Genomic DNA, 12,171 nt, shown 5'->3' with positions numbered 1-12,171 from the left:
ATGTCTCTGGAATCAATGTTGGAGCCTGAAAATAAAGAGACGATACTTAAAGTCGGGGTCACGTAAGATCTGAGATTTGTTTGTAAAAACATGATGCACTTTAAAAGATAGTTGCTGAAAACATGTGAAAAGACTGAACTGTACGATACGGAATTGTGTCATGGTTCTCCATGGACACCTCATCAGGCCAGCTAGTATCGATGGCGAATATAGACGCACAATTTGCTGAAACTAACGTTAACCTGACAGCTTGAAGTTGCGACAGAAGATTACAAGAATGCCGGCAGCAATGACCTACATATTCTTGAATTTGGATACATAATATGAACAGAAAAATATTTATTGTCAGTTATTGTCTGGGGGTGAGCTCCGTGCAGACGCCGCCTCCGCCAGGCAGCGGAGCCGGGGATGAAAAGCAGGCAGGCGGGTTTTAGATCTGTGCAGAGCACCGGAACACCAACATGGACACATCACCGACAGACGGTATGATAATGAGATCCAAAACACTAAATTCACTCTCTAGGACACAAGATTCACTTTCAAAATACAGTGTCTTCAGTGGATCAGAGCACAGAATACTGCTTTTCTTTCCACCATCGTGAAACATGATGTGATATTTATCGCCATTTTGTTTTAATCATTCCAATTTGTGCTTAAAAACACATCTTCATCTCGTGTGATGAAACTCAGATTGTTCGCTGCAGCTGTATATGAATGTTCGTGTTTGTCCTTTAACAATTGTATAAGCTGCTGTCGCTAAAGCAACTTTGTGATTTAAAAAGCCTATTCAAAGCATTAGGTATGGTCTCTTTGCGATTTGGTTGATTAAGCAGGCAAAGTTATTGCGTTTACTTTTCTAACTCCCTTTATGTCTCTTATCCTGGACCGCTTAGTCACTCCGACACATGTTCGGAGGTGCACAAACACAAAGAACCATATTGTCACATGAAGGGCAAAGCAATCCAATTATGTTGCTGTGCAGCTGTACAACAGATGTTTGTGATCAAACACAACAGATGTGCCACAGAAAACACAGCCCAACATGAAACGCACACGAAGGGCATGTGGAAAACCTCCACAGAATCTCATTTTGTGGGGGACAAACGTTCCTTCAGGTTGAGCGTGTTCCCGCTATGCAGTTTGCTCAGAAAAAGACTTAAATAAATAAATAAATAAAAGATCCACAATTACCGTGTTCATCGTTGAGGTCGACCCCTTTGCTTTTGAGCACTTGCAAAGCGATGTCGACGTTGTGGACCTTCTGCAGGCGGCTGACGGTTGGCAGACGGAGCTTGGCTGACAAACTCCAGTCCTGGATGAGGAGCTCCAGCACACGCCTGAAAGCAATTCAGAGCGATTAAGAGCGACTTATGGTCATAAATGAGCAGAATCTACAACTGAACAGACATTAACTACACTGTTTACTCTTCATCTGCTGCTTGACAATTTGCAATCCTGTGAAGAATTTTTGTTTTAAAATTTTAATAAAGAGAGAAGCAGGAAACTAAGCTTGGAAAAAAAATCGACTTTGCAGCCATTCTTTTTTTTTTTACAGTTTGATGCCCAAAACATTATGCATCGTTTAATTCCAGCATGTTTCTGGGTTGAGAGCCTTGTTGGCACCTGGGCTTTGATTGGAATAGAAGAGCAGCTCAGGTTTGATTATTCAACCAATTAGCTAGCTTTTTATGAGTGAACACATTCACCTGCATAATACTCGTTTTTCGAATACTCCCCTGATCTACAGGGGGTGGTAGTGTGCCAAGAAAGCAGCAATGTGCTGATTAGGCAGGGAAGAAGATTGCTAGACAGTAAACATGGCTAGAAACGACGCAGTGTTTAAATCCTTAAATCTGCTTTGCAGGAAGGAAATGCATTCAACATGTTTGGTAATGTTTGGTCAAATAATACAGAGTCGAATTACTGGAGAAGAGATTTACTCTACAATAACTGCTGGGAGTTTGCTTTTAGACTCAACCTGCATCTCTGTGCATTCAAAGGAGGGAAATACATTCAAAAGAAACGCAGAGACAGACACACACACGATTATTGAACACTCTGCTGAACACTGAATCCCTTCCAGCTGCAGGGATACTCCCGGGTTTCTGAGCCTGAATATCCCAACGGGGATCAGAGCATCGCATTAGAATTCGTGGCGCGTCACTCACACTAGACGAATGCCGCATTTCAAATCAACTGCCAAATTCTTCACAGCGAAGTTGAACTCGTCCAGGGGCTTCTGAACGTGGGAGACGGGTAACCCCATGTAGCCGAGATGCCGGGAGAGGATCCCTTCCCCGCTCAGGAAGTCCCTGGCGAAGGCCAGGAGCAGGTCTTTACTCGTCTGTTGAGAAAAGGAATTCATAAATTACTCCGCACTGTGGTCACGGAAAGATTTGGTAGAAGAAAATTCTAAGAAAGAGGTAATTTTCCTTCTTACTGCTGATCATGAACTGTTCAGGAAGCAATGTTAGAATTGATCTGTGTGTATGTAAAGTGGTATGTGTTGGTTTTTAGCTCCTAAATTAGATAAGGGGTCCAGGCAGTAAAATAGGCCCCACACAGACATTAACACATCATTAAAATCTGCCAAGACTCGGCACAGAAACATTTAAGTTCTGATGGAACAATGGCCGTACACTTAATGTTTCTGAACCCAAGATCTCCATTTATCTGACTTCGACAGCTCTTAATTATTATATACTTAAAGTAAGACTAGATTTCCTCTCAATAATGGAATTACCAGTATCCGGTCTCCAGACAGTAATGAAAGACTGACATCCAGATAGATCTTCGACATAAAACTAAAAATCAGGAATAAATGTGGGGTTTTTTTATGTATTTAATGCTCGTTGTTGACATGGGAGGGCTTTGGCCTACCTTGAACTCTGCATCCAAGCAGAACAGACAGGGGTCGTGCTCAATCAGCCGGGACTCTTTGGCTTTGTCCAGGAAACACACGAGCAGCAGCAGCTTCTTCAGAGTAAAGCGAGACAGCGCCTCCTCGTGGCCTAACCGGGAAAAGGTCCAGAGATATTAACACCAGTCCAAAGTAACAGTTAAGACAAGTCTGCAAAGGTACACAACATTGACACCTTCAAGAACAACTACATGAAATACATTCGTTTTTATACTACATAGGAAATACTAATAGTTGTTAATTAATTCCCTTATTTTCACCAGAAATTTCATCAAATTCACAGTGTAACTAACTTTTTTTGGAAAGTCAAAAACGTAAGTTGTAAATTGGGACAAATTATCCAGTGACCTTTAATTTTCTAGTTTTCCCTTCGAGAAAATATGAAATTCCAGTAGAGCTGCAAAGATTAGTTGATTAATTGATTGAAAGAAAATTGATTGGAAACTATTTTGATATTAGTTTGTAATTTATTTCACAAAATCTAGTTCCAGCTTCTTAAAAGTGCGGATTAGACGTTTTCTAAAAGTGCAGATTGAATATCGATCTGAGTTCGATCTGACAAACCAATACACATTTCTCACACTTCACAGACTAGATGAATGATTACTTAATAAATGACCAGATGTTTCAATGTAGCAGGCATTTCTAGAGCCTGCAGCATAAGTTAATAAAAGCGTCGCCATTAAACTACACCTACATGCTCTCATTAGGAGATATCGGCTGGAAATGTAATGTCAGGAAAATAAAAAGGTTTTGTTTGTATCAGTGAAAGATGTTTAATTCAAGTTCAACTTCTGCCCAAGTTGTACATTTTCAATTTGCCTCATAATGATTTTTATTTCTGTCTGCTTATGATGTGGCCAAAAGGCTTAACCCGAGCCAATAACCCACTCAATATTGCTTGAAATTTCTTCCAGTTCCGGGAGTCACACGTCACAGTTCAGACAACACAACAACAACAACAACCGCTGCGCTTCAATTACCGTCTTTGTAAAGGTTCGGCACTTTGGCGTGTCGGAACTGAGCAGCGATGTCTGGGTTCCAGAGCAGCCGCTGCAGGATGAAGATAGCCAGACCCAAGGCGTCGCTGTTGCTCTCCAGCGAGATCAACTCCCCGAAGATGGTCTGAGAATGAGCAACATTGTGCTTAGCAAGCGCAGCACGCATCGAGAACAAACTAACAAGTGAACTGTTTGGAAACACCGCATCATCAGAATACCTCGAGCCCAATCCGTAACCACAGCGGATTGTACGAGAGAAGCCAGTTGAGGACTTTTCGGCGTTCACCTGAAAGACGACGAAAAAACGGGTAAATAATGTTACTTTCGCGCTTATTGAGAACGGCAGAGCATTTAAAAACCCTTCAGCGACATGTGACGTAACGTTCCTTTACCTATGTCCTTCCAAAGATGGCGGTCTTTCCGGACGAGCAGCCCCTTGGACTCCACCTCCAGCTCGAGCCTCTGAATGGCCTTGATCATGGCCTCAGACGTGAACAGCTGGCAGGCAGAACGACGGAGGCGGTTCAGCTTCCGTCGGGCCGTGTAGGTGCTGAACGACATCTCCTCTTTGGTGGGAGCTTTAGGCACACTGTACTTGTCATCTCTGCCAATGGCAAGGGTCACTGCACTCACTGCACAAGAAACAAAACAAAAAGGCAATGTTTAAGACTTGTACAGACTTCTAGAGCTCGGACACTCATTCAAACATAGATTCCACTGAGTTTAAGTGGGGAAGTGTTCAGACTATAATAAAATGAGTCAACGAGCATGAGGATTAGATAGTTCTTGAACCCAAACACGACACAATAAAGCTTTCCACCAATCGTTTGAGTAGTGAAAGCCTGCTGAACGCTACCTGTAGCCACTTCGGTGTTGACTTTGAAGTCGTCCAGGGTGAGGACGTAGTTGATCCACCATGTGAATCCCCTCTCCTGCTTCTCGATCCACCTCTCATCATAGAACATGTTCTTGGCAGCAAATGGCATCGGGTGTCTCGGTATGGCTGAAAGAGAAAAAATAATGAATACAAAATCTTAAGATAAAAAAGCAGAGTACCTTTCTACACCACAAATGATCAAATACCTGTTTGCGTCGGCTTAATGAAGGTCAGTTTTGACTGCGCAACAGCAACCACTTTTGCAGTCTTCACAGATGAAAGACCACACGAGCCTGTGAACAACAGAGAAAAAGGTCATTTTGTAGTTCCTCACATATTCATGTTGGCAAAACTCCCAGACAGATAGGCACGACAAGAACATCATTTTATACCTCGTGAGGAGAGTTTGGAGCTCGATTGCCTTGCCTGGGCAGGAAGCACAGACCTCGCAGTCTTTCGAGAGGATGAAGTCATTGATCGCACAGAGCCTGAAGGGGAAAAAGCATCATAGTAAATGCAACACAGAAGTTCCTATATATTTTTGGATAGCATTCTAATCATTGCTGGTACTGAATTTAATATGCAGGCCTGAAACAGAAGAAACATCTATCTACAGTATTTTTAGATACTACTATAAAACATAATGCTTCATCTCACATCTTAACATCACATCTGCTCACCTGCTGTTCTCGGCTGTAGCCTCTGTGATGCACTTCTCCTCTCCTGCGCCGGCCGTGGCGGCTCAGTTTTTCCGGCTACCGACCTGCTCCTTTTCACGCGCTCGGCTTTCCCGGCGTCCTCAGTCTTCACGTCGCTTTTAAAATACTCCTCGCTCTTCCTCTTCTTGCTCTTCGCGGCCACGTGAATGGGAAACGAGTCTTCATGGACAAACAGAGGCACCGACAGAGTCCGAGAGGCGTGCTGCGTGAATCTGCTGTGCAGGGGAGAGGATGAGCCCAGGGGCGACGGAAGCGGGGTGACTGCAAAAGTGACGGAAGCAGAGGCCGCAGGAGGCGTGGAAGTGGCTGGGAAAGAGAAGCGAGCCGGGGCCGTCGATGGGGGTGAGGTGACGGGGAAGGTGACGGGTGTGGGCGAGCAGACGGGCCGCAGAGTCAGGCTGGAGGAAGCAGCTTCCTGGACTTGATGTCTGTTATCTATGTGGACGCTTTGCCCTCCCTCGGTTTCTGTGCCGGGGTCTATGACGGGAAGGCTCGGAGTGACCGGTCCAGACTCGCAGCCGTCAGACAGCTCGAGTGTTTTCTCCAAAAGCCGTCGCCTTGACTTCTTTATTTTCCTTCCACTCGAACAGTTTGCCTCCACTGGGGCCCTGCTCTTGATCACCGTGGCAGAGGTAAAAGAGGCCCTTTTGATCATTGCCGTCGCGTCATCGTTGTCTGAACCAACAACTTTTTTCCTGACAAAGAACATAAGTCTCAGCTCACTGGACTCGGACCCCTGCGGGCTGTCGGGTAACGCCTTGAGGACATTTCCGTCAGCTCCACGGCCGTGATTCCCACTGTTGGACTTTAGTGAATCTGAAATGCTGCAGCTCGAACTCGTGTCCCGAGGACTGGCGTTAATGTGGCTCAGATCAGAGCCAATGAGGGCCAGTGCATCTTTCAAAGAGGGAACCGGGGGGCCAGTTAGCGCACCGTCTGCCACATTATTTGCAGACAGTGGGCCATCTGACTGAATACGTGGCATGAGCTTCTTAAACACATCGGGCGTCCCAACAGGTGACAGCGTCCTGTTCAGCATTTTGGGGAGCTCTTTGCTGTCGGGTTGGTTTGGGTCTGGGCTTGCAGACATGTGGCCAGGGTCCATCGGCTTTCCGGCTGGGACGAGCAGGACAAGAGGAGAGTTCCTCTGAAGACCATAGACGTTCTCCTGGGCCGACAAAGCCACAGACCGTTGCCTCTGGGTGGAATTCAAGGCCTTCATCTCCTCCGATTTCCGAAAGTAATCGTCAGCGGGACTGAGCTTGGAGACGGATCTCTCTCTGACGGCTTTGCCCTCATTGAGAGAGGCGAGCGGGCTGCGTGGCTTTTCCCGTTTGTACTGCGGCTTACGGGACACTTGGAAGGTTTTATTGACAGCCATCTTCAATGGTTGTCCTGTCTTCATTCTCCTTGGTGCGGCTACTTTTTCACCCTCCCTTTTGTTTTTGATCGTGTCCCATAAGCTTTTCTGAAAGACAAAAGAAAAACATAAAATATATATATGCAGTGTCAGAATTACAGTACTAGATGTACTTGTTTGGGCTCCCTGATTCTGTTTGAACGGGAACTTCTGCCAGATCTACCCAAGTACCAATCGACCAAATTAGGCCTGAATTTTGGGCTGAAAACATAACTCATCGGTTTCATGATGGATCAGTCTCCCAATTACATTTGCTATTAATTGTTGCATCATTTCCGAGAGGGAAAGTTAATGACTTTTTCTTTCTTTCTCTATATATATATATATATATATATATATATATATATATATATATATATATATATATATATATATATATATATATATATATATATATATATATATATAAATAAATAAATAAATAAAAGGCAAGACAAGCAGCACCTTTTCACACTTTAGACATTTAATTTTTATATTTTTTACTGAGAAAACTTCTTCAACCATTGATCGAGTTTCAAAACGGTTTTAATGTCAATCAATGAACTGATTATTAATCCACACAGCCATCTGTTTGGGTAACTGTACCAGTGGACATTCACCTTTTTCTTTTTGGGTGCTTCTGCTCTCCCCAGCAGCACAGCCTGGTGTTTGAGGAGCCCGTTGGCATTAAAGAGGATGAGCTCTCTGATCCCACCTTCTTCTGTCGGAGTCCATGTTACCGTCAAACTGAATGAGTCCTCCGGCTGAAGAACACAAAGCAAGATATGGAACAACTGCGCGAATCTCACGATGGAAGCCACAACAGTCATAAAGCGTATATGTGTGTATACAACTGTGTGAAATAAGGCGATATAATAACAATTATCAAGTGTTAACGTGTCGGTATTGTTGGCTCAACAAAACTTCCGAGCATGACAGCAACCTGGTTTACGGTCTCTGCGGGACATGTACCGTTACGGGAAGTCGTGTCCCCCCGTTCGTGTAACGCTAGTTGCTAGCTAACAGCTCAGAACGTAATTATTATTACCTGGATAGTGAACGTGTTGCGGTCCACAGAGAAGCCTTTACTCGAGGGGATCTTCTCAACAGTAACCTCCGCCTCCTCCGTGGGGTTCTCGATGCGCAGAACAACAGACTTGGAGGTGCCCAGCTTTACCGATCCGAATGTCACAAAGGGAGCCTTTGAAAACCGGGTCAATATCAAAACTGGAACGTCGTTTTCCTTGTTAGCGTCTCTTCTTACTGGACTGAAGTCCATAACTCCTCTCCGCGCTGAACCTTCCGTTTCAGCCATTTAAAATGAATAAAGTAGCGGTAGCTAATAGCTCGCTACATGTTACGCATTTCGTTTAACAAAAAACGTTTAACGTTAGCACGTTTACGACTCGTTTTTAAACTGCCACAAGCCACGCCCATAACATGAGAGCCAAAAATGCGAAGCTGTGTCCCTCTGATCTTGTTTTTAGACACGAAAGCTAAAGGACTACTTCTATTCTCTCGCTAAAATTACCACATTCCACCTAAAACCAAAACAATGCTAAGAACAGAACTAAGACATAATTATTCAAAATGTACGTATCGTAGACAGTAGAGCCCATGAGTGGTTTACATAGCTTGCTCCATTTGCTCCAACCTTTTAATGTAACATTTTAACCACAGAGTGAGGTTTCTGTTGCGATCTTTGCTTTAATGTGCACGTTAAAGCACAGCTTATTTTGATCTCACTCTGTGCTTTCTGTTATTGTTATCATTGCCATGTTTTTGCTGCTCTGTCTGTCAAAGCACTCTGTAAACTCTGTTTTTATAAGTGCTATACAAATAAAGTTATTGTTATTATTATATTGTGTGTCATTCGGGTTTAGCATCATGTGTAATACATATACTATTAATTATAATACTTCATTACGTGTGGGAATGTTTTGAAACAAGATGTGGCCACTATCCATAGGACCGAACCATCTCTGCGACCGTCTGTGTGTACCTGATGTACAGCTCGCCGTGATCGTATAGTGGTTAGTACTCTGCGTTGTGGCCGCAGCAACCCCGGTTCGAATCCGGGTCACGGCACTCTTTTAAAGAGACCATGTACATGCTATGAGAGAGACGCAGTTTTCCTCTGAAATCAGAAACCAAGGCTTGAAGGATACATTGTAATGTCCTCCGTAGATCGCTGAGTTGAACTAACCAAACTTCACAATGTAAAATAGCGTCGAAAGTGGAACTCCTATTTTATAACGGCCATTATTTACAAAATACATAATTGTCAAATATTAGTCTGCCAAAAAAGCAGCAGGCCTATATGTTGCCAGATTACAGTTCCCTCTTGAATGTAGGATAGTTGATAACAAGTACCTCAAAATTGTGGGCTACTTAAGCACAATACAAAAATGAAGGCAACTGCGCAACTGCTTGGTACTGATAAAATGCTCATCATAGTTCCGTCCCCCTGTCTGTTATACTGAAGGGTGGAGATCACATTGCTTATGACATGCCCCCCTTGTGACCCTGCAAAAAAAACAAAGGTGCCCTATTGGATGTCCATATGGTTAAGAAAACCCTTTTCTTCTGTCTTTTAATTTGAGCAAATACTATTTTATTCATGGTTTATTTGAGGTAACAATCATAGTCAGGCCTTCGTCCCAAAGTATTGCTTATGGATACATTAATATTATTCTGCTATTTGCCCAAAAGATCTTTGATTACCTTTATTGTCATCAGTGTGACATCCATCAGCAGCTCGGATACAACTCAACTGAGATATGAGTCACTTCACAAGTTAGGAAAGCTGATAAAAAAATGTTTTACTCTTCATCTTAAAAGAAGAACCAAACATGTGCTCTCAGGATTTCTTCCTCTGAGACGTTTTGATAAACTCAAGCTCTGATCAGCTCTGAGTGTCTTTATGGAAACAGACTGAACTTTCAGACGGCAAAGCTTTTCCTTTCCCAGCTATGCAAGTTAATGAAATTAAATAAATGGCCCAGTGGTGGAGGACACCCACCAGGGACCATGCTTTTGTGAGTGTGACTTTTTTCGGCGTGTCATGACCATTCATATGTGTTTATGATTAAATTGTTAACGAGAGCAAAGCGTAAAGTAAATAAACTTGAACCTGCTCCAGCGCAGGCGAACTTAAGTTAGCTGGTTAAGCGTGCCACTCCCCCGGAAAAAAATGGCAGCTCCCTTCCTCAGAGATCCCATTGATGAAGGAGCGATATTAGTTAGATTAGCGTTTTATAGGGAGAGAGTTCTTCCACATCGCCAAGTCAATGTCCTGTAGATGAGAGTATACTTGGCAATAAAAATAATAATTCTGAAAAGAGGAACATGTTCAAGAATAATTTAAGATATCCATGTTGTAGAAGAAAGCCTTTATTTGTACTGTATTGGTCAACCTGTAAATAAAGAAATAAGAATTTCAGTTCAGTTACAATTCATGCCAAAGCTCACAAGTACTTTAGGCAACGCTTTGCTTTACATGGTTACACTTACATCTGCCGATCAAGCAATGCAATGTCCTTGTGGATCATCCTCATTTTCAGCTGGCGGTGAGCAATTTCTGTACGCAACTACCGCTTGTACAGCGTCCGCACATCTTCATGGTCAACCTGAAAAAAAGACAAGAAAACCATTCATAACTTTGTTCAGTGTGGTGGTCAGATGCCAACTCAACTCAGACCTCCCCTCACAATGTGAGGGTATTAAATGAGAACTCACCTTCCCCAGCACAGTGAGAGGGGCCAGACTCCGGCTATGCCCTCCATTATGGGCCTACCCCTATTGTGCTGGAGTGCCAGCTCCTCAGGAGTAAAATCTGGAGTCTTAGGTCCCCACCCCGTCTTGACCATATCAGACCCAGTAGTAGAGGTGAAGTGCTGACCCCTATTTGTTCAGAGCATGTGGCCAGGTACTACACATTGGTAAAATGATCTGTACAAATTACATTGTTTTCATAGTTTCTCTTCCCGACCAAAGTATTTAAAACTAGCTCCACCTCGACCACCTGCAACAGGAAAATGATGCAAACCCATCAATGCGTTAGCATCAACACTTTGACAATGTGATATGTAATACATCTTTTTTTTTTGTTGCATTGTTGGATTGGTACATTTAAATCAGCAAATAATCAAGAGTACCTCTCCCACTACTGTTGTGTATGTATTAAGCTTTAAAGTAACTCCTGCCATTAACAAAATGTGTCCGTTACCTCCTGTGTGGTGAAAATATTGCATTCAAATTGAGCCATGACAACCAGCCCATATTCTGCCCACCGTAATGGACAGGACATCAGGCGGACCAAGGAAAGATGCACTGGTGAATAGATTGTGTGGGTGTTTTGATGGTGTGATGACCTTGCCCTCTTGCCAGTAAAAGCTTTAGTTTACCAGAAGTTACATGAGCTGGCTGGACAAATATGCAAATGATTAACCAGAGGACAGAGGGAGACGAGTACTGCAACAGTTTGGCATCAGTCATCTGTCCCCAATTCAGTACAGTCATCGGTAACGATTTTAATACAACTCAGTCTATTTTCTCCTTCCTTCTCAAATAGGTATTGTGAAGTTAAGTTCCTGGCGTGTTGATGTATTTCACTTAGTTTACATAATTATTTTAAGCCAAACCATAATATTTTTCCCTAAACCTAAGTGGTTTGTTGCATATATGACTTTGTGTCTATTTTCGACATACTTTACCAACTTTTTTTCGACAAGTGATACTATGACTTTTCCCCGACATGCTATACTGTAACGTTATGACTTTAATTCGAAATACTATACAACGTTTTTGATATATGATACAATGACTTAATTTTCAAAAATTCTGCTACGACTTTTTAGACACAATATACAGACTTTTTTCAAAATGCTATACTATAACTTTATGTCTTTTTCAACACAGTATACTATGACTTTTTTTGGACATACTATACAGTATACACCATGACTTGGTTGAACTCTGGCACATTTTACCACTACTTTTCTTTATACTTTTTACGGCATAGTATATAATGACCATTTGTCACATATTTTAATAAAAAAAATTTTTACCCTTTTGAAATACTGTTACCATTTTGGAAATGTATATTATGTAGACTTATTTTTATGACCTACTATGACAATGTTTTTTTCAAAAACGTATTTTAAATGTCATTTGACGTCGTCACATACTTTATTTTGACTTTTTTCAACACACACACTTGAGCAAAAGAAACCGTAAACACATCAGAAGGATAC

General features: G+C 42.6%; 1 protein-coding gene across 1 annotated transcript; it reads right to left on the bottom strand.

Moving 5' to 3' along the window:
- Positions 1-5: 5 nt before the first annotated feature.
- On the bottom strand, positions 6-8,272 carry LOC306797521 (abnormal spindle-like microcephaly-associated protein homolog; the record flags this gene model as incomplete). The annotated part of the gene is made up of 13 exons (XM_079297444.1): positions 7,965-8,272; positions 7,537-7,680; positions 5,479-6,985; positions 5,191-5,286; positions 5,005-5,091; positions 4,778-4,924; positions 4,314-4,553; positions 4,140-4,207; positions 3,904-4,045; positions 2,881-3,011; positions 2,169-2,344; positions 1,192-1,337; positions 6-25 (listed from the first exon to the last, which is right to left on the bottom strand). Coding segments are annotated over exons 1-13 (3,171 nt in total), but the record flags the coding sequence as incomplete, so codon positions are not given.
- Between the last annotated feature and the right edge of the window lie 3,899 nt (positions 8,273-12,171).

The sequence above is a fragment of the Melanostigma gelatinosum genome (assembly GCF_949748355.1).
Source record: "Melanostigma gelatinosum genome assembly, contig: scaffold_279, whole genome shotgun sequence".
Taxonomy (NCBI): Eukaryota; Metazoa; Chordata; class Actinopteri; order Perciformes; family Zoarcidae; genus Melanostigma; species Melanostigma gelatinosum.
The sequence above is the reverse complement of the archived record's forward strand: the minus strand, read 5'-3'. Positions and strand labels throughout refer to the sequence as shown.